Below are 22,477 nucleotides of genomic sequence, written 5' to 3'. Positions count from 1 at the left end.
TGGCTTTTAACCAAAATGAATTGCTTTAGTCTTTTTGGCATTTAAAGGAAAGCATGACTCTCCCCAGTCTACCCAGGCCTCCAGGGGTCCTATGGCCAAGTCCCTAAAGCATGATGCTGAGACACGTCACCTGAGGGCCACAGTCATTTTTATCTAAGCCAATTACAATTTGTTTCCTTTCTCTTAATCTTTTGGATGGGCAGATGAAATGGAATTTACATTCAGCTTCTGGCAAAACTGTGAAAAGAGGCAGAGTTAACAAACATATCCTGATATACATGTCGGCCTTGCCATTTATCCAAGCTCAGAGCCACTTGAGCCCTTGGTGAGGCTGCCTGCCTAGCATGGGCAGGTTGAGTGTGATCAAACCAAACTCATTCTCTGTGCATGGGGACAGTGTCTTCCCTATGGAGACCACGTCTCTAGCTTCCTCTAGCCATGGGCTATTGTCCCAGTAGAATCAAAAGGTTTGGGTCTCAGCACTGGTGCTGAGTACAGGAAAGGTGTTCTAGGGGCAGTCAGCAGGGAAAGCAGGTGAATACCTAAGGGGCTTGGAACCACCTAACCATAAACTACATCTAGGCCACTAGACATACAGACCTTTTCCTCAGGACTTAGACTTTTAGAGACAGGATTAACTTGACTGCAAAAAATAAGTATTCACAGAACCCACCAGTTCATAGCCCAGCAGAAAAGGTTCTCCCTCCCCCTAGCCAGGATTCTTTCAGCTCTGGTCCCATCCTTGTTCCGATGCCACAGTCAATAGTGTAAATCCTTTCCACAGTGTGGGACTCTGAAGTCCCCACATGGTTGTGTGCCGGTCGTTACATGTGCCCGACGTGACACAGATAGCCTTCTTCCCTCTCCTCCGTTCCCCGGGACTGGGTGTCTGCACTCCTCACTCCCGGAGTTCCTCCTGAGAGTTGGGGCTCGGTCTCCTGTTAAGAGATGCTTCCTTCCCCAGGTTCCTCCTCCTCTCCCCCTTTCACAGGGAAATGCCAATCAGAGTGCGCGCTGCCCTGGAGGTGGGCTGCCTCGAGTGTGGATTTCTTTGTACATCCTTCTAGAGTGGGTATTTGTTGGCCTGGTGCTCCTGGGCATCTTCCTCTTCTTCGTCCTGGTGGGGATCTGCTGGTGCCAGTGCTGCCCTCACAGCTGCTGCTGCTATGTCCGCTGCCCATGCTGCCCAGATTCCTGCTGCTGCCCTCAAGCCTGTGAGTAAAGGGATCGGTGGGGAGACAGAGCAGTCAAGAGAAATGTCTACCCCTCTACCTGACAGCTATGTGCGCTGAGTTCCTCCTCCACTTCCTGTCCTTCCACCCCCAAAATTGGTCATTCCAGACTCTCTTCTCCGCTGGGCACCCCTGGCCTCAGGGATGATCATTCTCATTTGCCTTCTCACCTTAATGCACCTCTCCACACTTCTTATCCATACCTGTCACTCCATGCATTTGGAATTCTCATGGACGCTACTGATAGAATGGAAGGGCAGGTTTGGCATGGGGAGGTTGTGGGGTAAGGCTGTTTCCTCTCCCTGGCACATTCGAACTAGAGGAAACCTCCTGTGGTGATTCCCTTCCCACGCAGAGAACCGCCTTTTTATACAAGAAGAGTGTGCAGACTGTGGCCTTTGGGCACCCACCCAGCCACAGATTTGTTTTATTTACTCCCATGATGACATGGGCCACAATAGGGCCTAGTTCTCATTTGGGGATTCACCATTTTTACCTCACTGGCCAAGCCCATATAGACATTAAGTTTGGAACCCCTGCCATGAACCAAACACATCTTGAAAGAGCGAGGTACACCAGGTCTTTAGTATCTTCAGGAATAAAGCAGTTTCTAGGACGAATCAGGTATTTGCTCTGCTTTTGAGATCACAGAGCAGGGAGCACGTGCAAGCCCATTACTTGCTTTCCTTCTCAAGAGAAGGTCCAGGCTCCTCCTTGAAGCAGCCCTGGGTGGTCCCTGTGCTAGGCTGCATCCAGAGGGGCCCAGGCAACCTGCAGTGTGGGTAAGAGTGGGCTGCCGCGTCACTGGGGATGCTGCCGTGACAGCTCCGAGAATCGCTTAATTACTCAGTTGCCAGGTACTAAACACTGTAATTCCTTATGTCGTTGCCGTTTGGTGGAGCTGGAGGAGTCCAAGAGAGTGGGGGAAGGTGACTCTGATGAATCAGTTCAGTTCTGGAGAACAAACACACACACATGCACATACATACACACAGGAGCTCCCTGAAGTGCATCCTCAGGGATTTTTGGTGTGAGGGTTGTGGAGGGTGGGACGATGTAATCTCTCTTGCTCTTGATCTCCCTCCACAGTGTATGAAGCAGGGAAAGCAGCAAAGGCCGGGTACCCTCCCTCCGTCTCCGGTGTCCCTGGCCCTTACTCCATCCCCTCTGTCCCTTTGGGAGGAGCCCCCTCAACTGGCATGCTGATGGACAAGCCGCATCCACCTCCCCTGGCACCAAGTGACTCCACTGGAGGAAGCCACAGTGGTAAATGTAGTTCCAGACTGCCCTGCCCCATGCTTGTCTTGGGCCCCAACAGCGATTCCTTGTTGTTCAGAACAGTTCAGTGATGTGTCTTTGGAAAATAGTTATCTCCATTACGGAAATGGGATCCTTCCAGCTATGTCAGGTATCTTTCGGAGTGCATGTCAGGCTTTCCAAGGGCCATAGGACATTGCTGACGCCTGCCTTCTCCTTAGGCTCCTCAGTTACTAAAACTGTAAGAAAAGAGACAAGGTATCCCTTGAATGTTGATTATTCAGTTAGTAAATAGTTGTTTCATCCCTACCTGGTATTCCGGAGTCCACTGGTATTGTGAGGGCCTGCAGGAAGTGTAGGACATGGTTTCTCTGACAAGCAGCACGTCCTGGTCAGGGAGAGAATGGACCTTTATTAGACAATGAGATGCTAAAGAGTATGCTAAAGACAATCAGTCCGAAGAAGAAAGAACTGGACTGGTTACAGAATCTGCTGGGAGGAGTTGAAATTTGAGCTGGGCCTAGAGGAATAAATGGGATTTAGGAAAGCACTTTCAGGGGATGCTGAGCACCTTAATGAGAAGGTCAGCATGACGAAGTCCCAGAGCTGGGTGGGAGAACAGTATGAGCGTGTGACAGTGTCCAACTTGTCGGGTTGATTAGAAGAAGGTGGAAGGATATGATGGAGCCAGAGTGGGGAGGGCCTTGAAACCCCTCCAGAAGTGTGAGAGCCACTGTGGACAGACTCCTGAGGGCAGAGGTGGCACCATGGCAAAGGGAGTGGCAAGTGGGAGAGAGTGGAGCCAGAGACCATGAGCTAAGGTATGGCTGAATCGACTGAGATATGTGAGCATCTAGATTATGATGGAGACAATGGGAGTGAGATGTGTGGGTAAAGCTGAGAGACACTTTGAAAGAAACAATGAGTTATTGAGGAATGAAGGGAAGGGAGGCTTCGGGATGACCCCAAGTTGTCTAGATCATAGACAAAATGGGATAAGTGGTAAGGAGAGCTGATTTAGGCAAAGGTTAGTCCCATTTGAGGCACCATTCATTTGTGGTTATAGGCAGGTAGGAGGTACAGGTGGAGGGGCAGGGTAGGGTGGGCAGGTAGAGGGGCATTAAAATATGGCTCTTCTGGAGGCATTTGAACAGGATTACAGGGTAGTGAAGGTTAGGATTGAATGTGCTATAGATTTAGAAGGTGATTTTTAAATCCCTAGATGTGGATGAGCTGCTGGAGTTGGTAAAACAGACATTTCTTCCCTAGAGGTATCTGGACTGCCTCCAGTGTGAGGTGGGGAAAGGTATCTAGCCCACCTAATGAGCTGCCAGTGCCTGACTGTAGAATGAGTGGATATCCTCAGTGAGTAATTAGGGTTTGTATTTTTCTCTCCCAGGAGCTATTAGTAGAATTGTGACATCTGATACAGAATGAGTCACAGACTGAGAAGTAAAAGTTAATGATCAGTGACACACAGGGAGTTAGAGAGATAAAGACAATATAGTCCATTTCCCTGAAAGATGAAGTGGGCAAAAGAGACATTAATAGAACTTGTCTCATACTCTTTATTTGCCTTTTTTCTAATCTTTCTTCCCACCAGAATCCTTTCCCCCTTATTTTTTATTTAATGGATTATCTAACAAAACTGTTCTTATTCATAGAAGAGCGAATACTTGCTCTCTCTTGTTTTCAATCTTTTTCCAGTTCCTCTTTGTTGCACTTCAGCCATTTTGGTCTCATTCTGCCATACTAACCAATTGTAATTAGAAGGGGCTTTAAAATAGGAAATAAATTATTTCACATAACAAGAATGTCAAGGTAAGGTAGTTCCAGAGTTGGTTAATAGAACAGTTTGGGTGGCAGCCCTGAAGGAGCTAGTTCCTTCTGTCTTTTGTTCTGTTATCCTGAGCACATCTCCTGTCCTCCTCAGCTGGCTCACCTCATGATCTCTTGATGACTGCATAGTTCCAGGTAATTAAGCACATTCAGAGATTGAAAATGGTATTCTATTCCTTATGCCGCTTTTCTCAAGAATAAGGAAAAACTTTTCTGGCAGACTTTTTCTTTTAGTTTTATTAGCAAGAATTGGGCTCATGCCCATTCATAAACAAAATTGGCTTGAACTGCTTAAGACTCACCTCTTAGGCCCGAACAACTATTTATTTACTTTGGAAGTGATCAGGGTTTTGTTAGCAAGGAAAAAGAGGATGGGTAGTGATCAATGTCAGCCACAGCTAGTCTGGCCCATTCTGTCACGGTCTGGCTGGTGGAGCCAGGACAGACTTCTTCATGATCCCCACCAGGCACACGTCTGTACTCATGGGCCCATGGGGAGTATTAGTGATGGTGTTTGGCTAATCCTCCTTTGGCAAAGGTGGCTTATGCCAGTGTTCCATGTAGATTATTATTTAAAGAACATTAAAAATGTTAAGAAATGTTAATTTACAAAAATGTAAATTTAGCCTATTTTATATTTATATACTGCTTCAATTTTAGGGTAATTATCTCACAACAGTAATTTTTCAGATTACATCTGTACACAGTAGCCTTTTGAACGCTGTGTGGTTGTAAAGGGCATCTTAGATGAACTATATGTAGTATAGCCAAGTGGTTCCCAAATGGAATAGGTAAGAGGCACTCTAGTTCCTTCTCCTGTTCTTCATGGCAGCGACTTGAGACCTTCTTTGTTACCATGCAAGAAGACTGCCTGCTCCTAAGCTGCTCTGGATCGTCCCTTTCAGCTCTGTCAAGGCTCTCTCTTTGTTGAATACCCACAATCCACCCTGTTCCCACCTCACATCTCCATTCTTTTCTTCTTTAGTGACTCTTTCCTATCAGCATTCAAAATATGCTAAAATCTCTCCCATTAATATACAATTCACGAAAACCTGTGGTCCTTGGATGTTGCTTTCCTATCCCTTTACTCTTCTTCACAGCCAAAATCCTTGAAAGAGTTTTGAATGTTAAATATCTCCTTTCCCTCTGCTCTCACCAACTCCCCGGCTCCCTTCCATCTTGCTATTGCGTTCACCACTCCAGAAACCAGCTCTTGCTAAGATTGTCTGATTGCCTGGGGATGGGGTTTAATGGATGCTTTTCAATCATCACCTCCCTTGACTTCTCAGAAGCTTCTGCCACTCTGAGGCACTCATCTTTCTTTGCTGTTCTCAGCACTGTGCTTGGTCATTTTTCCTACCTGTCTCTGTGCATGCTGGCCGTTCTTCTACTATGCCACCTCCAGATGTTCCTGTTCTGTTTCAGGTCCTCTCCCTGGGAAATCTTATTCTCTCCTATGGCTTCAGCATCATCTATATGCTGGTGATTTCTGATCATTATCTCCAGCCTCTCTTTTGCTCCTCAATATCACATATCCAGCTGTCTTCTGGACATCTCCACCTGGGTGTTTTGTAGGCATTTCAACCTTAGCCCCTAGGAAATTGAATTAATCTGCTGCTGCTTCACTTCAAACCAGCTTCTACATATCTTATCTCAGTTGATAGCATTGTGTCCACCTGTTAGCCCAAACCAGAAGCAGAGACTTCATCCTTATCCCTTCCTTCTCCCCGACTTCCCTCATCCAGTTGGTCACCAGGTCCTTTAGATTGTGACTCAAAATAACCTTAGGCTGGTTTCTTTTCTTCCCTCTCTCCTGAAACTAGTCCCTGCTGCCATGACCTCCCACCTTGCTTAACAGAATTATGTCCCACCTGATGCTTCCACATCTACTCTGCTTCGCTCTAATCCATTTTATTTCCACATCTACCTGGCCTCCACCCATTCTTCATGCAAAAGAATTGAGTAGGCAAGTAGTTTTGAAATGTCATTTTCAAAATTAATAAGGATGTGTATCTATATGTGTGCCTACTGTATGTATACAGAGAATATGCAAATTTTAAGAATCGCTTCTCCCACAGCTGAGCTGCTGTCACCTTGGGGGTGGAATCTGGCAGCTGTTCTATCATCCATAAACAGCTTTACTTAGCTTATTAAGATAGGACATGCAGAACAAGGCTATATCCATGAGTATCTGCCTCAGAGACTTATTTTGCAAGTTTTATAAGTTGGATTTTGACTGTAATGGGGAACTTAGCTGAAAACTGCCTAAGCCTTAATGGGGTCAAAAGTATCAGCAAAAATCCTTTAACAATAAGAGTTTTTAAAATTATAGTTTGGCATCAAAGTGAATATCCCAATATCCCCTCTCCAGTAAAATCGAAGTTGGCAAGGCTAATAAATTAGAGGAGGTGAAGTATAAAGAACCACACCAACCAAAGGACTGGGGACAGACTGAACTTGAAAACAGATAAATCATCCATTGATCCTAAACTGAAACATCACTAGGAAAAAAGTCATTTTCCAAATATGCTGCTGAACTTTGGCCAATAGTCTAGAACATTTCTTATTAAAACATTACCAGTACCCCAGAGAGTTCTCTGATCTTCAGACAAATTACAGATAAAACCCAATCTGACACCATTGCTATTTGCTTTCAAATCAAGAAAAATTTAATGAATGCCTACAAATTTTACCTGCCCTCAAGGAATTTATAGTCTAGCAGGTGGTTGCTGGGGACTTGTAAGTAGAAATAAAATGAGTAAGTAATACAAGACAGTATATGAAAAGATTGATCCAGGATGCCAGCTCAGAAAGGAAAACCTCATCCTTGGAGAGGAGGGACCAGGAAAGGTTTTCTGGTGTTTCTTATCCTCCTCAGAATGTATGTGACATAGAGCCCCATTCTACCAGGATCAGAGAATAGTTTAGTGTATTTGAACTTGTAGCTTACCATTTTTTAAAAAGTCCAATACCTTTTAAAGGGAGAAAGAATTGCCTAGGTTTTTAGCTACTGAAACCAAATGGATGATACTCCTGAAGTCAAAAGATCAAAACTTTGCTTCTGTCTTTTTTTTTTTTTTTTGGACAAATTAGAGGAATTTAGATTTCTGAAGTCATGGGCTGCTGTGACTAAGAAGTCAAGGCTGAAAGTATCTTGTACAGTGGAGGCTCTTTATAATGCCAATACCAAAGGCAAAACTATCATCTTCATTTGAGGCTATAAATGGTTACTGTAGCTTTTCAGGGACATGATAACCTATGCATACACAATCAAATCTGTATCATAATGAGGAGTGTAATTTGTTAAAATGACATAGAAAACTATGCTCTAGTCCAAGTGGTAATTAACTGAGGATTCTCCAGCTGCTGCTTCGGGTAGCAGCCATCTCTCAACGGCCATCTCTCTCCGCCAGGGCACAGCTGGTACATTGTTCCATATAGCAACTTTGTAGGCCTCATTCCCCATGACCTCTAGCTCAGTATCACTGAATGTTTACCGTAACAGTGCTTCACATATTAGAACACCTGGATAAAACCACAGCTGCAGGTAGAGTAGGCCCTTTCCATAATGCCTACAGACAAGCTAGTTTTCCTTACTTAAAAAATAATTAACAATAGTAACAATAATCATGATACTTACCTAAACTTTGCTATGATCCAAGCCTTTCCCTTCCTGGTCAAAATTCTCCAATAAACCACCCATATGGCCTCATCTGCTATACACTGTAATCTCTTATAATATGGTTTCTATTCCCAGTTTCTCCTCATTCATTCACTCATTCCTTCATTCATTACAAACACACATCTTTCAAATGTCTACAATGTGCCAGGCTCTATGCTAGGTGCTGGGGATGCAGAAGTGAACAGAGACCTAGTCCTTGTCCTCAGGAAGTTTGCAGTCTAGAGAGAAAAACTCTACTGAAAATAAACTTTTCAAAGAAACCATTAACCTTGCCCCAATTCCCAGGCTGGAAGCAACAAACATTTTTTGAGTTCCCCACTATGTGTAAAGCATGGTTTTAGGCACATGGAGATCCAGAACCGTAAGGATTCTTTTCCTTCAGGAATCTTTGAGAAGATTAGACATTTATACAGATAACTTAAACAAACTAGAATATATTAAGGACCATAATAAAATTCAAATTGAATGATTTGTAAGTTAGGGAGGGAGAAACAGAACTTTTCAAGCTGTGAGAATCAAAGAAAGCCCTTTGGCTGAGTCAGCATTTGAGCTGCTCCTGATAATTATAGAGAACTCAAAGTGCTCCACTGATTTGGTCTTAGTTGTTCTCTCACCGTTAAGAGATTATTTAAAGGTTGGGAAGTATTCATTGCATTTTATAGACATGAAAACTGAGTCCTAGATAGATCATCATTTGTTTGAGGTCCCTCAATAAATAGCACAGCATGCTACAAGATGCCCCGTTCCCCACTTCCCAGGCTGGAGCCTCATCCATCAGACATAACTGCCTCCAGAACAGACGTCGCAGTTCTATGGGATAATTGCATTTTAATTGAACTGTCTGTATGACTCTGTAAATGCCTGTGTAGAGATGGAAGAATGTTTGGCTTGATAAATACAATTATTTCTGCTAATAATTGCTTCCATGCAAGGATTATGGATCTAACTTCTGGGAGAAAGTGCCACTAAAAAGTGTGTCCCGAGATTCATTAATTTTTTTTTCTTAGTAATTCCACAATTTGAGATGAATGTGGACTGCCCAGTATATTCTCATATAGAAAATCAGTGCACCTGCAAATGGGTGTGTGGGTGACTTCTGTTTTCAGTGCTTGGGCTACAATTAGAGTGCTGTGGAATTTTATATTTTAATCTTCCATGTAAATAGCTTGTGTGGGAGGGCTTTGTCCGCAGTCAGGGTAACGTGGCCAGACACTACACAGCAGGGTTTTCACTGGATTTACATGCAGTCATGCGGTTTCTTTATGGTGTTTGCCCCACTTTGGGAACAGGAAATGTTGGCATTAGGTCACTAGCTTACCTCCCCTTGAAAAGTCTTGAACAGCTGGAAGATAGGACCACGCTGCAGACCATACAACCCCTGGCACAGCTAAAGCATTTCTTACTCTGGGCTTTCCTTCCTTATCTTTCTCACCTGTCTCTTCTTACTAGCTCTCTTCCTAGACTCTAGAGAGGCAAGATGCCCTAATATGTTTAAGCTTCCGTCAGACTACATGGTTCCAGGCCTGGCACTGCTAAATTTTTCCTTGGCAAGTTATGAAACCCCTCTGACCCCAAATTTTCTCAAACATAAAATGTGGCTGATAACAGTACTGTTTTAGGTGGTTCTGAGGAACAAATGTCCATGTAAAGCATTTAGCACAGTACCTAGCACATTTTTGGTGCCCAGTGAGTACTGTCTAATTACCATTATTGTCCTGCACTCATCTCATCATTCCCTTCTCTCTCTTTCAGTCTGTGCATTAGGCCCGCTGGTATCAATCACTCTGGGGGCTGGTATTGGGCTAGACTCATGCTTAAGTGATATGGGGCTTAAACAGCCTTTGTCTCTGACAATATGAGTGATAGGAATGTGGGAGATGTTCTCGCGCCTGCTTTAGTTTTGTTTTTTATGAAGCCCTGAAAATAACAACTGCTTGTAACCGCATGGCAGCAGGTCGAATTAATCATGTCTAAAATACAGTATTCCTTTTCCTAAAAGGAAAATGCTAAAGAAATAAAATGGAACCATAATAAAAAGTCCACATAGTTTGAATTTGGTTTTGTACCACTATGTATATCGTCTAGAAATTAATATTAGCTCTTATACACAACTCAGTTTAAGGAATTTTTGTCCTATCTTCCGGGCAACTCAAAGCTTTCAGGCCAACTTGTCAAGGTCCTTGATGTTTTTAAAGTTACCTGTGCTCCCACAAAGTGAAGGTGTGATCCTCAGATGGTAGAGTGACGCATGTCCTCAGCCTAGAAAGTGGTCTTTTTTTAGTGTGAATACACTGCTCCAATGGAACTCAAAAGCATTGAGAAGATGAGCGCTGAGTGGAGCTGTAGGAGGTGGAAAGATAGGAAGCAGAGGTTAATCAATGACTGAAAACAGACCGTAATGGAATTCCGTGTTGACCTTCAGGTCCTCCATTCCAGTGGCGCCATCTGATAAAGGGGATAACAGATATGGTCCCACATGTATAAATATAGATTGTTATTTCTGGGTGATTTCAAAAGGAGTTGTTATAATTGGAAACCCTATTTTCTACTTGGTAAAATAAATGGAGGCCTCCTTCCCCTGATACTTTCCTTTTTCAGCTCACCTTCTTGTGCTTTTCTCAACAGTTCGCAAAGGTTACCGGATCCAGGCTGACAAAGAGAGAGACTCCATGAAGGTCCTGTACTATGTTGAGAAGGAGCTGGCTCAGTTTGATCCAGCCAGAAGGATGAGAGGCAGATGTGAGCATCTGTTAGTTTTCTGTGATCTGTGCGTTACGCAGGAGTTAGTATGTAAAGCGGACTTGGGCAGCGCCGAGCTTACAGGCTTAGAACTAGCAGGGGTGCTGGTGACACTACTGAAGAAAGTAGCTCTCAGTACACAGAGGGGGAGAAAAGGTCTTCTGGTGCGAAGAGTAGAGCAGTTCTGCAGCACTTCGGTTTATGTTGGTTCTGTCGATGGGCAGTCAGTATTTCTGGGGCTGCGTTATCCTGGGGTTTGGAATGCTTTATTAAAATAGTCTCCCTTCCACTCCCTTTAAAATATATTCAAAGTAATGTCTTAAGATGTAGAAGCTTGAGTATCAGTTTTTCCAATGTGAAGGGCCCTAGCCTTGGACAATCCAACCATCAACTCGCTGCATGGAGGCCTCCTGAAAGTGAAAGAGCAAGTCTGGCACGTGAACCTGGAAAAAAGAGGTTGTCGCTCCTCGAAGATGCCAAACGACAGAGGTTAAAGGGCAAGCAAAGGGGCCGCTCCTCTTGTCGAAAGAACGTTTTGAATACTAAGTCTGAGGTGGCAGGGCCCCAACCCTTAACTCACCCCCAGCCCTTGGATACTTTGCAGTTGACACAGCTGATTCTTGGGGTGGATTCCAAATTACCATCTATCACGGGAGACAACACAAGCAGGTCCCGTGTGGACAAGCCGGTTATCAGAGGGTGCTGGCGGGTGTGGAAGTGAGGTCATCACGCTCTCTCTTTAACTCCTCTTCTTGGAACTAACGAGAGACTTGACGGAATTGTTGGGGAAACAGTCCCAGACTAGAGGAGCTTTATTCAGATTAAGGACAACATATTCCACCCAGTTTGCAGTTCTAAATTCATCCTGTCTGCGTTGTATCCATTGCTGTATCCTCCTACCACACCGACTATAAAAAGACCATTTCCAGATTGGAATGTCAGGAATGCAGATGTCACTGCACTTGACAAGCTAGTTGTAACAATGTTGTCATGGATCCCTGTAAGGGGCCAGAGACAGTGAGTCAGGTACCTTAGAGGAGTCTGTGCAGGAAATCTGCGAATCTCACAGCTCAGGGAAAAAGTTAACAGCTAAGGTTAAAACTAAAGGATCAGTTCTGGTTTAGGCGATGTCTCCTGTCTCTCTACTTGATTAAAATGGTTTCTGTGGGCTTACTGGTCATAAGGTAATGGATTCTTACAGTCCAAGAGGGTCTTAGACATGGCCTAGGTCAACCTCTGTAGTGTACAGATGAGGAAACGGAAGCCTAGGGATGCGGTGACAATTAGGACTAGATTCCAACTCTTCCGATTCCCAGTCCTGTGCTCTCTCCACAAGATACTTTTGAGCAAACTGTGGATGACTCCATGGCTGTAACAGCAGTTTCTGTTCAGAGACCACAGCCTTCTAGCTAATAGGACTTTAGAATACTAGAGCTGGAAGAGACTCTGAGGTTGTCCAATCCATCCCGTCACTAAGGCAGAGAGGAAAGGTAACAAGTACCAGTACTCAGTGCCAGTGCCAGAACTGGAACCCTCATCTCCTGGAACCTGCGAGTTAATTTTACAATGACTACATAGAGATAAAGTAGGAATACTGTTTATTTTGAGAGGTCCTAATCCTGAACAACAGAGTAAACTATGGGGTGGATCATGGAAGTGGGCAATCTTGAAATCTCCTTTTAAGACGGATCTCATGGTTTCATGTTGGGGCGGGAGAGTAATAGGTTCTGTAAGAATTGAGTTTGAGGTCCAGGCTCGTGAATTTGCTAGCCAGTATGGTCCTCATTTGCTTTGCCCTTCTAAATGGGGGGTTGTTTTGGGGATGTTTTTAGTCTGGGAAGTCCTAGAGTAGGGCTCAGCAAACTATATCTCCTGGGCCAAATATGTTCCACTTCTTTTTTTTTTTTTTTTTTTTTTTTTGAGACAAGGTCTTGCTCTGTAACCTAGGCTGGAATACAACACAGCTTACTGCAGCCTCGACTTCCTCAGCTCAAGGGATCCTCCCACCTCAGCCTCCCCAGTAGCTGGGACCACAGGCATGTGTGCCATCACGCACAACTAATTGTTTTATTTTTTTTATAGAGACAAAGATCTCACCATGTTGCCCAGGCTGGTCTCAGGCTCCTGGGCTCAAGCAGTCCTCCCTCACTGGTCTCACAAAGTGCTGGGATTATGGACATGAGCCACCATGCCCAGACCCACTTCCTGTTTTTATGAATAAAGGTTACTGGAATACAGCCATGCCAGTTTACTTATGTTGCATCTATGCCTGCTTTCATGCTACAGTGGCAGAGTTGAATGGTTGTGTTGATATGGCTTGTGAAACCTAAAATATTTACTCTCCGGCCCTTTACAAAAAGCAGTTTGCTTATCCCTATCCTAGAGCTACATTATGGATGTTTGTGAGATGGGGACAGGTCGATGTTCATGTTCAATTTGGCAGAAATTTTAGCACAACATACAACTTAGACAATCCATCACTGTGAATAGTGAAACATAGATCGTCCTCACTATCTAGAGAAATGAAAAAGGTCAAGTATTCCCTGAAGTTTAAGGAAAGTTCTAAGTCAATGAGGCAATTTTTCAGTAGGCTTATTTGGTGCATTTTAAAGGCCTCTTCTTTGTGTACTGGAATTCATGGGGATCATGAGAAAGGGAAAGTTCTAGATTTTATTAATTAATAGTATCTGAGTTATTTTCCTTAAGATAGGCATAGTCCCTTCTTTTTAGGTGGAAGAAAAAGTTAAAAGTTAAATTATAATTAAAAGTCAACTGATGGCATGATTAATCTGAATGGCATTCATGGTAGACGCTGTGTCCCTGGTGAAGCAGAACTAGGTGGCTGTGTTGGGAGGCCCTCCCTCATCTTCGTGGAAAAATCCCCTGGTCCTCCAAGGACTCTTGGGGATAGCGACAGGGGAAAGTTGAGGGAATCTGAGACACACATTTCCACATCTTATCTTGGCCTACCTCGCACTCAACAGCTAGGCCTGAAATTTGGTAAATGCTATTTTTGATAATATTTTGAAGTTCTAATTAAAGGATTTTAGAAAACAAATGGATTCAGTTACATTGCAAATAGATTTGGTAGATTTAGTTTTTAAGTACAATGAAATTCAATACATTTCAAAGTTTTATAAATAAATAGTTGAGTTTTTATTTTTTTCCTTTCCAGACTGTGATTCTGGTCCGTATTCACAAGTGCTTTTGCAAAAAGCTACTTAGGCCACTTCAGGAAATGAGAAAGCTGTGACTAGATGCCCCGTTTTGGGCTAGGGCCAGAGTATAAGTAGAGGCCCACAGGTGTAAGTACAGCCCCCTCGACTTTTCTTCCTACACCTCTGAACTGCTGGCCTAACCACTCATGGCCACATTCCCCTGGAAGACTTTCCTGGGGGCGGGGAAGAGGTCTGCCCAGATCCTGGAAGTAGACTTGCTTCTACTTGGGCAGCATCTTCCAGGTTCCTAGAGGAGCATGGGCTAGGCAGGGGGCATATGGACACTAGGAACATGTTTCCCCTTGACTGTTCAACTGCTCTGTGGACTTCTTGCTCTGTGGGGAGGAGCACAGCCAAAGGATCCAGAATGTGGTGCCTCTACGGGATTGGCTCTGAAGGCCCATCGTCGGCCTGGGCCAGAGTAAGGAAGAGGCTGTGATCTGTGCTTCTGTCTCTCTTTTTCTGCTTTTGGTTTAACATGCCTGGGATCGACACAGCTCATCACAGAATTATAAAGGAAGAAGAAAACACTTGAACAAGGATGATGATGTACTAGGAGGAGGCCAGCGACGGAGAGCCTGAGTTCTGGAAAGCCTGCCTTAGGTGCAACAATAACAAACTTGTTCTCCTGTTCCAAGAACAGAACATGTAGGAACCTCCCGCTCTGTAAGCAAGTAGGCTTCAAACTGGAGCCAATTCCTGCTGAGCTAAGAATACAAACACCACTAGTTCAGGTTTACAATCCACCCTGGACAGGAGTGAGGCAGGAGTTTCCTGGAACCTAAGGTCTCAGCCCTTAACAGGATTCTCTTCCTGTCTAACACAGAGTAACACATGAAAGCTCTATCATGCCTGGTTTTGTCCCTGCAGATAACAACACCATCTCAGAACTCAGCTCCCTACATGACGAGGACAGCAATTTCCGCCAGTCTTTCCATCAGATGAGAAGCAAGCAGTTCCCAGTGTCTGGGGACTTGGAGAGCAATCCTGACTACTGGTCAGGTGTCATGGGAGGCAGCAGTGGGGCAAGCCGCGGGCCCTCAGCCATGGAGTATAACAAAGAAGATCGGGAGAGCTTCAGGCACAGGTGATGGCTGTGAGGGGCAGGTCTGGTCTGGGTGTGAGGGGGCAGGAGCTGGAAGGCAGGGTAGATGGGAGGCAAGGAAGATGCCATCCGGTCGCATCTCTGTCTCCCATTCCAGGTTATCCTGACACATCTTTCTACAGGATATTGAACATCTCACATTTGTCAAGACAGGAAACACTTGTGACAACATGTGTAGAAGTGATTATTCAAGACCTTTGAAATGGGTCCCCTAGACCCTTTAATGAACCCTAACATATCTCTGCCCTTCTCATGTATTTTACCCTATAACTTCTAAAAAATCCCACCCTTCACCTCCATCTTTTTTGAGGGGGATGGGTAGAGACAGAGTTTTGCCATGTTGCTCAGGCTGGTCTCGAACTCCTGAGCTCAAGGGATCTGCCCACCTCAGCCTCCCAAAGTGCTGGAATTACAGGTGTGAGCCATTGTGCCTGGCCATCTCTCTCATTTTTGATCATTTAGTATATGAAAGGTAAAATGCCAAACACTTCTCTTGCATTTAATTCTCCTAACTCTAAAGGGCAGCTACTATGAATGTCCCCATTTTAAGCTGGAAAAATAGAAACTTCCAGGTGCTAAGGCACTTACCCAGGTAATGTGACCAACAATTGTGGGAGGCTAAGATTTGCTATTCCCCCTAAATAGCACCTTCACCACTCATCTGTCCTCTGCCTTAAAAGACAGTAGATACTGCCTTTCCCTTACAAATGGCAAGGGTCCCTCTCCCCTCCTGTCCCAGTAGGTAACTTGGCCCTCGGCTCTGATGGGGGAAAAGGCGTCTCTGTGTGTCACCACACATGACAGGGGCTCCGGGGACCACAAGTGTTGTACTGACACCTGTGCTGGCTTTGAGGGTGGAGTGAGACGTGTGGCTGTCGACCGACCAGAGGTCACAACATAATGACCAGAAGGCAGCCCCACGGTGTGTAGGTATTCATATGACACAATATTTCTATCCACACAACCCCATTTTGATGCATGGCACACTTGACGTTCTGGGGTATGAGAGGAGCCGTGAAGGCTTCATCCAGCCTGGAGCAGCGCTGAGGCTGGGGCCGGGGTCTCCTGAGCGCGGCCCCAGGACACGATGGGCGCTCTCGGAGCTCAGCCTCGAACTCCCGGCCTCCAGCTTGGGGAGGGACGGGCCGTCTGACTCCATCCTCCTCTGCCCGCAGCCAGCCGCGCTCCAAGTCCGAGATGCTGTCGCGGAAGAACTTCGCCACGGGGGTGCCGGCCGTCTCCATGGATGAGCTGGCGGCCTTCGCCGACTCCTACGGCCAGCGGCCCCGCCGGGGCGACGGCAACAGCCACGAGGCGCGGGGCGGGAGCCGCTTCGAGCGCGCGGAGTCGCGGGCGCGCGGCGGCTTCTACCAGGACGGCTCCCTGGAGGAGTACTACGGCCAGCGCAGCCGCGAGCCCCTGACCGACGCCGACCGCGGCTGGGCCTTCAGCCCCGCGCGCCGCCGACCGGCCGAGGACGCGCACCTGCCGCGGCTGGTGAGCCGCACGCCGGGCACCGCGCCCAAGTACGACCACTCGTACCTGAGCGGCACGCGGGAGCGGCAGCCGCGGCCCGAGGGCGCCAGCCGCGGCGGGAGCCTGGAGACGCCGTCCAAGCGGAGCGCGCAGCTCGGCCCGCGCAGCGCCTCCTACTACGCGTGGTCGCCGCCCGGCACCTACAAGGCGAGCTCGTCCCAGGACGACCAGGAGGACGCGTCCGACGACGCGCTGCCGCCCTACAGCGAGCTGGAGCTGACCCGCGGCCCTTCCTACCGCGGCCGCGACCTGCCCTACCCCAGCAACTCGGAGAAGAGGAGGAAAAAGGAGCCCGCCAAGAAAACCGTGAGCCGCGTCTGCCGCCCCTGCTCGGAGCGGGCCGAGCGGGAGCCGCCGGGGCAGGGCGGGGCGGGCGCGTTGCTGTCCCGGGCCGGGCCGGAGGGGGCCGGGGAGGCGGCGAGGCGGGAGGGCCCCGACTGGACAGGCGGCGGGGCCTGCCCAAGGGAGTCTGAATGCGGATGTTAGGCCCGGTCGCTTTTTCAGCCTCGTTCTGTCCAGGGCCAGATGAAGGAAGGAAGCGTGCGCCGGGGAGGGTGAAAAACGGGCAGAAAGCAGTAGGCGTGTAGACGGTTTAACACGGAGCGTTAGGTAGTTAACCAATCAGAAGCGCTTAGCGTCAGCGACTCCGGGAGCCGTCACCACCACCGGCCCTTAGGTGGGCTTCTGAGGTCTGCGCACATCTTCAGGGCCTGCTTCTCTGTGTATTCCTCCCGAGCCCTGCTTGGGGCCAGAGTTTGTAACCTGCATCAGATTTCCGAGAATCCATGTCCCAGAGAAGGTTAAGAGCCACTGCTGTTTGCAAAGGACAACTCATGTCTGTTCTCCTTTGACGTTTTATTGAGTGTAAACTGTAGTCATATATGCGAAGGAAATCCCTTGGTCCCTACCCCATTCGTTGTCTCTCTTTTAAGTGGCCTTATACAGACTTTATTATTTTCAAAATGCCAAGAGCTGCCTACTACATCCCTCAGCCCCAAAATCGGAGCCCTGGACCTCAGAGAAACGTTGGCGACAATCACAGATATCCACTGTGGGTACCAAGTGCCTCTGACCCCCATGCTTTGGAGACTGCTCTCTGAGCACGACTGCTTCTGCCCCTCCTCAATTACGCTGCCTCACCACCATTCTGTTTTTTATGAATCCAAGCTGGGCATTTTCATTAATGTTATGAGGAGAAGGAATATGAACAGAAAAAGGTTTTGACACAATTATTAACCCTTCTAAAGGAATTCAGTGTATTTTATTTTTCTTTAAATAAAAAAATACAATAACCAAAGTACTATGAGTAGGGAAGAAACCTTCAGGCGATTTCGGGTTGATGTTACACCAACCACACTTGCTGTTGTGGAGACGTGAACGTACTTGTCCTTAAGGGAGGGAGAAGCTATTCTGTGGCTAAGGAACTAAGCCTCTCGGATGTATGTTGGCTTTAGCCTCTACTGCGTGTTAGGATCAACGATCACAGGTCCAATGACAGGTTCTGAGAGTCAGGGGTGCCTGGCACTGAATGGGTTGTGGACTCTGCCCGGTGAACCATCTGTTATTGGTTGTTTTCTTTAGCACGTGGCTTAATGTTGGGCTCTGTCTGCTCTTTCCTAGAATGACTTTCCAACCAGGATGTCCCTTGTGGTCTGATGTTGTCAACATTTCTCTGGATGACTAGAAATCAGACATGGACTACAGGGACAAGACACAAATCCAAGAGCCAGCAGGCCCAGGACCTTCTCTGGCCATCACCTTGGAAGATTTGCTCATCTCTGCTTTGGCAAGGGATGGGAGGCAGCCTTTAAGAGAGGCTGATTTCAAACCTCTGTGCCCATCTAACTAGTTTGAGAAACTTACAGAGAAAGCAAGAATGTGTGAGAACATTCCTACATTCAGAGTTTCTCAACCATAGCGTTTATTCTGTCCCAGCCTCCTCCCTTAGCAGAACCAGGACTCTATTTCCAATTCTGAAGGAGACTTAGCTCTGGACTGCTAATCTCCAGAAATTGTCTATGCCTACAGTATGCTTTTCTACACCTCCTGTGCTATACTTAGAAGAATTTATTACTACTAGGAGAAGAAGGCCTTCTGCTGACAAGGGAAGATAGCTTCAAGTCAAAATAGACCTTTTATCCCCATCACTTTGCAGTCACTAGTCAATGACTGTTGTTACACTAAAATCAAAAGGACTTTGGTGAGCTCAGTGACAGTGACCTCTGGGACAATCACAGAAATGACTTCAATTTGTTGTTCTGAATGACAATTCTTGAGTGGCGAGGACAAAGCAAAAGCGAGTATACCTTTTTGAAAAGCTGTCTAAGTGGCATTTCCTTTTCCATTCTGAGAACGTAAACTGCTTTTTTCTTTTCTGTCGCACACGTCAGTATCTGAGTCTTAGACATTAAGGGCTCTTCTCTCTCTCGAGACCCTGTCCTGGACTTTCCACGGGTTGGTGCCACACACAGAGCCCTGCCTCCCTCTGCACTCTGGTTAGAGATTGTCGTCGGGTGCCTTGGATGAATGCTTAAAATACACACGTGAAGGAGAAGAGGGGAAAAAAGAAGAGAAAGCAGTAATGCATGTATAAAAGAATGAGAAAGAATTTAAGAGGGAAATAACATCGTCTCATTATATTTTGAATGTGGACCATTTCCCCCACAAACTTCAGTCTTTTCTGGTTTTGTGCTTCACTTACCGTTAATTGTTTCTGCCATCCCAGTTCTGCCATTCTAGGACATAGGGGTTGTGGAACATACAGCTTTTGGCCTGACTAGACTGCAACTATGGATGCTTTCAAGAAATAAGAGATACTGCTTTCTCAGGAAGGAGTACTTCCTATTTCCATCCTTGCCTAAATGATAGATTTTGCCTAAGTCCCAAAGCTAGATCTCTGGAGTTTATAGTTTATGTAGGTTGCAAAAATGGCCACAAACACTTCCCTTCTCATCAAGAGGTGCCATCTTTTTCCCCACCCCTTGAATCTGGAGTTGGCCGTGTGATTTGATTTACCCGGTAGCCCAACAAATGTGACACAAGCAGAGACTTGAAAAGTTCTTGTGCATGGGGCTTGTCCTCTTTTGCTGCTCTTGGGAACCTTGCAACTACCACCAGGTGAACAAGCCTGGACTATCCTGCTGCATGAGAAAAGAAAAGGGCCCAGTTGCCTGTGTCTTCTGTCTGACAGCCCATCAACTTTCAGCTGATTGCAGACATATGAGTGAGTCAAGCTAATACCAACGGAAGAACTGCCTAGCTGAATGCAGCCCAAATTTCTGACTCCTACCCGAGGCATGAGAAGTTGATGCGTTCTTTATGTTCTCTTCAAGAACAAACCTGACGCTTTCTTGTCTGAATGTTCATCCCTGAATCCCTTACTCCATCCAAACTTGTGTTTCTCGTAGCCTCTCCTTTTGTTGACAGATTTTTATCAGTGCTTTTCACCTGAACCCTTGTCGGGTACATGTTTGGGTCAAATCAGTGGAGGATAATGCTTGACCTTGCTGTTCCTTAATCCAGCAGCGGGTTATTCCCTGTCGGTGGATCCATGGACAACCTCTGAAGAAGGTCTCTTTTCTTACCATCTTTTTTGTCTTCTCCAGAGCCACCCCACTGGAGCTAGGCCCTGTTCTCAGAGTACCGTTCCTCTAGTATCCATGTGTACTTCATGACATCTCCAAAAAAAAGTCCTGTGTTTGCAATGAAATTAAGAAGTGGCTGGGTGAGGGTCGGGGCGATGAGCTGGTAGGTGTCATTGCTTGGAGAATCGACCTACCAAAGGACTTTGCTGTTGCTTTGACAAGTCTTGGAGATACCGGGAAAACAGTTGAACTCAGTGCTGGCATTTCCAAGGGCTGGAAGACACAAGCCATAACCCTGGTGCTGAGTTTCAGACTTGCTGGTGTCCCTGGCCTCTGAAAGCTTAGGTCTAGCCTGTGTGTTTGGACCCCAGTTCAGATGAAAAGGATGATAAAAAACTTCTTAGTCACCAGCTTTGGATTTCAACTTGCTCAGGCAATTTTGGAGAATATTGGATAGCTGTGGTAGCTATTATCGCTTTATACTGAGCACTGTGTCAGGCTTTTCACCACCAAAGAGCCTCAAAGCACCAGCTGCAGAGACCAAAAATAATGCTTTTTTAAAGCTACAGGCATGTATGATTTTGGTGAAGTTTGAGGGTAGCAATGGGAAAGAATTAAAGAATTATTAAAATTGGAAACCTGCAATTCCAAAGACAACAAAACTAGAGACGGAAGAATACAAAGAAGACGGCAGGCTACTGAAATAACCCGGGGAGTTGGGACCAGGTTGTCCTCTGTAGAACTGCAGAAATCATTCGGACTTCCAGGCCTTCAGCAGTTGTTTCTGGGTGTATGGACAGGAGTTAAGGCTGAGCTGACAAGTCAAAGCTGTCTCAGCACCCCTGACTTTCCTCTGTGTGTCCTTTTGTCTGTTCTCCCTTGAATAGTGTGTCCTGCGTAGGAAAGGCTTGTATTTGTTAGCGTCTTTGTGTAAGACATAATCTCTGTCCACTAGGACCCTGTAATAGGGGAAATAAGACATGCTGAAGAACGGAGATTTTATATAGAGAGGATGAAATAGTGCTATGGATAAATTATATTAAACCCAGAGATTTAGTTTTTTTAAAAACATAAATGGGAATACTTTGATATTAAAGTGTTGTGTATGTTTGTCCATCATCTCATTTAAAAATACGCTCAGTGATCTGAAAAGCCAATATTCAAAAGTCTGAACTGAAAAGAGGTAAATTAAGATCAGGAAAGGGTGAGCAGCAGGGGTCCCGGCGGGATGATGCATAAGCTGCAGTGTTTGCCTGTGAGTCAGTACTGAGTCAGGAGCACGCTGGAGGAGGAAGTGTGGATGCAGGTGGCAAGGAGGTGTCCCCTGGTAGATGAGCTGTTTCTGAAGGCCATGCATGGATTCATTAGGAAGTTGGAGACAATGGCCATGCACCTGGTGGTGCGTGCCAGCTATTCCATCCAAGCATGCTCACAGGGGAGTTCTGTGTTGGCTGCTCCTGGGGCTCAGTTCTGCGGCTGTGAGTGCTGCTGCCCATCTTCACCAACAAAGGGCAGGTTTCACGGAGCTGCTAGGCCTCTCATCCCCCTTCTCATGATCCTCACTGTGCACTTGACCTAGGATTAGGCATACCGGAGATGGGAAAAGACTGCCACCCAAACCCAAGGCACTGACCACATCTGTAAATTGAATAGTCCGCAAAATTTCACATAGGTAATCTTATTAGATCTTGCCTTTAAGGGAAGCTAAAGTCACAGATACTGTTGTAATTTACCACCACCCTCAACCCAATTTTTTTTTAATAGGTAGAGAGACTATCATTGCCTTTAATGAAGTCACAAACCTATTAGGTCTTAAGACTTTTAACCTCTGGATTTTTTCTGCTCATCAGTGGAAAAAATCATTCCCAAAATTGCCTAACCGTAAGAATGAACTTGATTGCTGCTGTTAAAAAGGTATTGTTGGGCCCAGCCTTGGAGATTGATTAGGTGGGTCTAGAGCCAGAATTCATACTTTTAATATGCATTCCAGGAGACTCCTGAGATCAGATGCATTTGGAAATTGTTGCACTAAGTCATACCTCTGGTGTATTCCAAACAGCTAGTCCCGAGGCTTCCTTGGGCCTTAGAACTTTTCTCCTCAAATATCCTGGTGAGGTCTCTCTCACTCCCTTGGGGCTGGCAGTGGTGAGACACCCAAAAGTCTGGCTGTGACCCTGATGGGCTCACCAGAGTGCAGTAGCAGTGGTGGTAAAAACCGTCAGGCAGAGAGAAAGGAGTGTCGGGAGCACTCCCAGGGAGCCTGTTGTAGATGTTTCCATTACAGA

General features: G+C 46.1%; 1 protein-coding gene across 3 annotated transcripts in view; it reads left to right on the top strand.

Moving 5' to 3' along the window:
• Positions 1-21,302, top strand: part of ILDR2 (immunoglobulin like domain containing receptor 2) — a 57,789-nt gene extending 36,487 nt beyond the window's left edge. For all 3 annotated transcript variants that reach the window (XM_064370376.1, XM_012444712.3, XM_012444713.2), the window contains 6 exons: positions 1,068-1,214; positions 2,322-2,498; positions 10,636-10,749; positions 14,838-15,054; positions 16,248-16,914; positions 18,229-21,302. In XM_064370376.1, coding sequence (XP_064226446.1) covers positions 1,068-1,214; positions 2,322-2,498; positions 10,636-10,749; positions 14,838-15,054; positions 16,248-16,914; positions 18,229-18,264 — 1,358 coding nt within the window. In that variant the 3' untranslated portion in view covers positions 18,265-21,302. The remainder of the gene's footprint in view (positions 1-1,067; positions 1,215-2,321; positions 2,499-10,635; positions 10,750-14,837; positions 15,055-16,247; positions 16,915-18,228) is intronic.
• The last annotated feature ends 1,175 nt before the right edge of the window (positions 21,303-22,477 follow it).

This window comes from Aotus nancymaae, unplaced genomic scaffold, assembly GCF_030222135.1.
Source record: "Aotus nancymaae isolate 86718 unplaced genomic scaffold, 86718_ANA_hifiasm-v0.15.2.pri h1tg000108l, whole genome shotgun sequence".
Lineage (NCBI taxonomy): Eukaryota > Metazoa > Chordata > Mammalia > Primates > Aotidae > Aotus > Aotus nancymaae.
The sequence above is the reverse complement of the archived record's forward strand: the minus strand, read 5'-3'. Positions and strand labels throughout refer to the sequence as shown.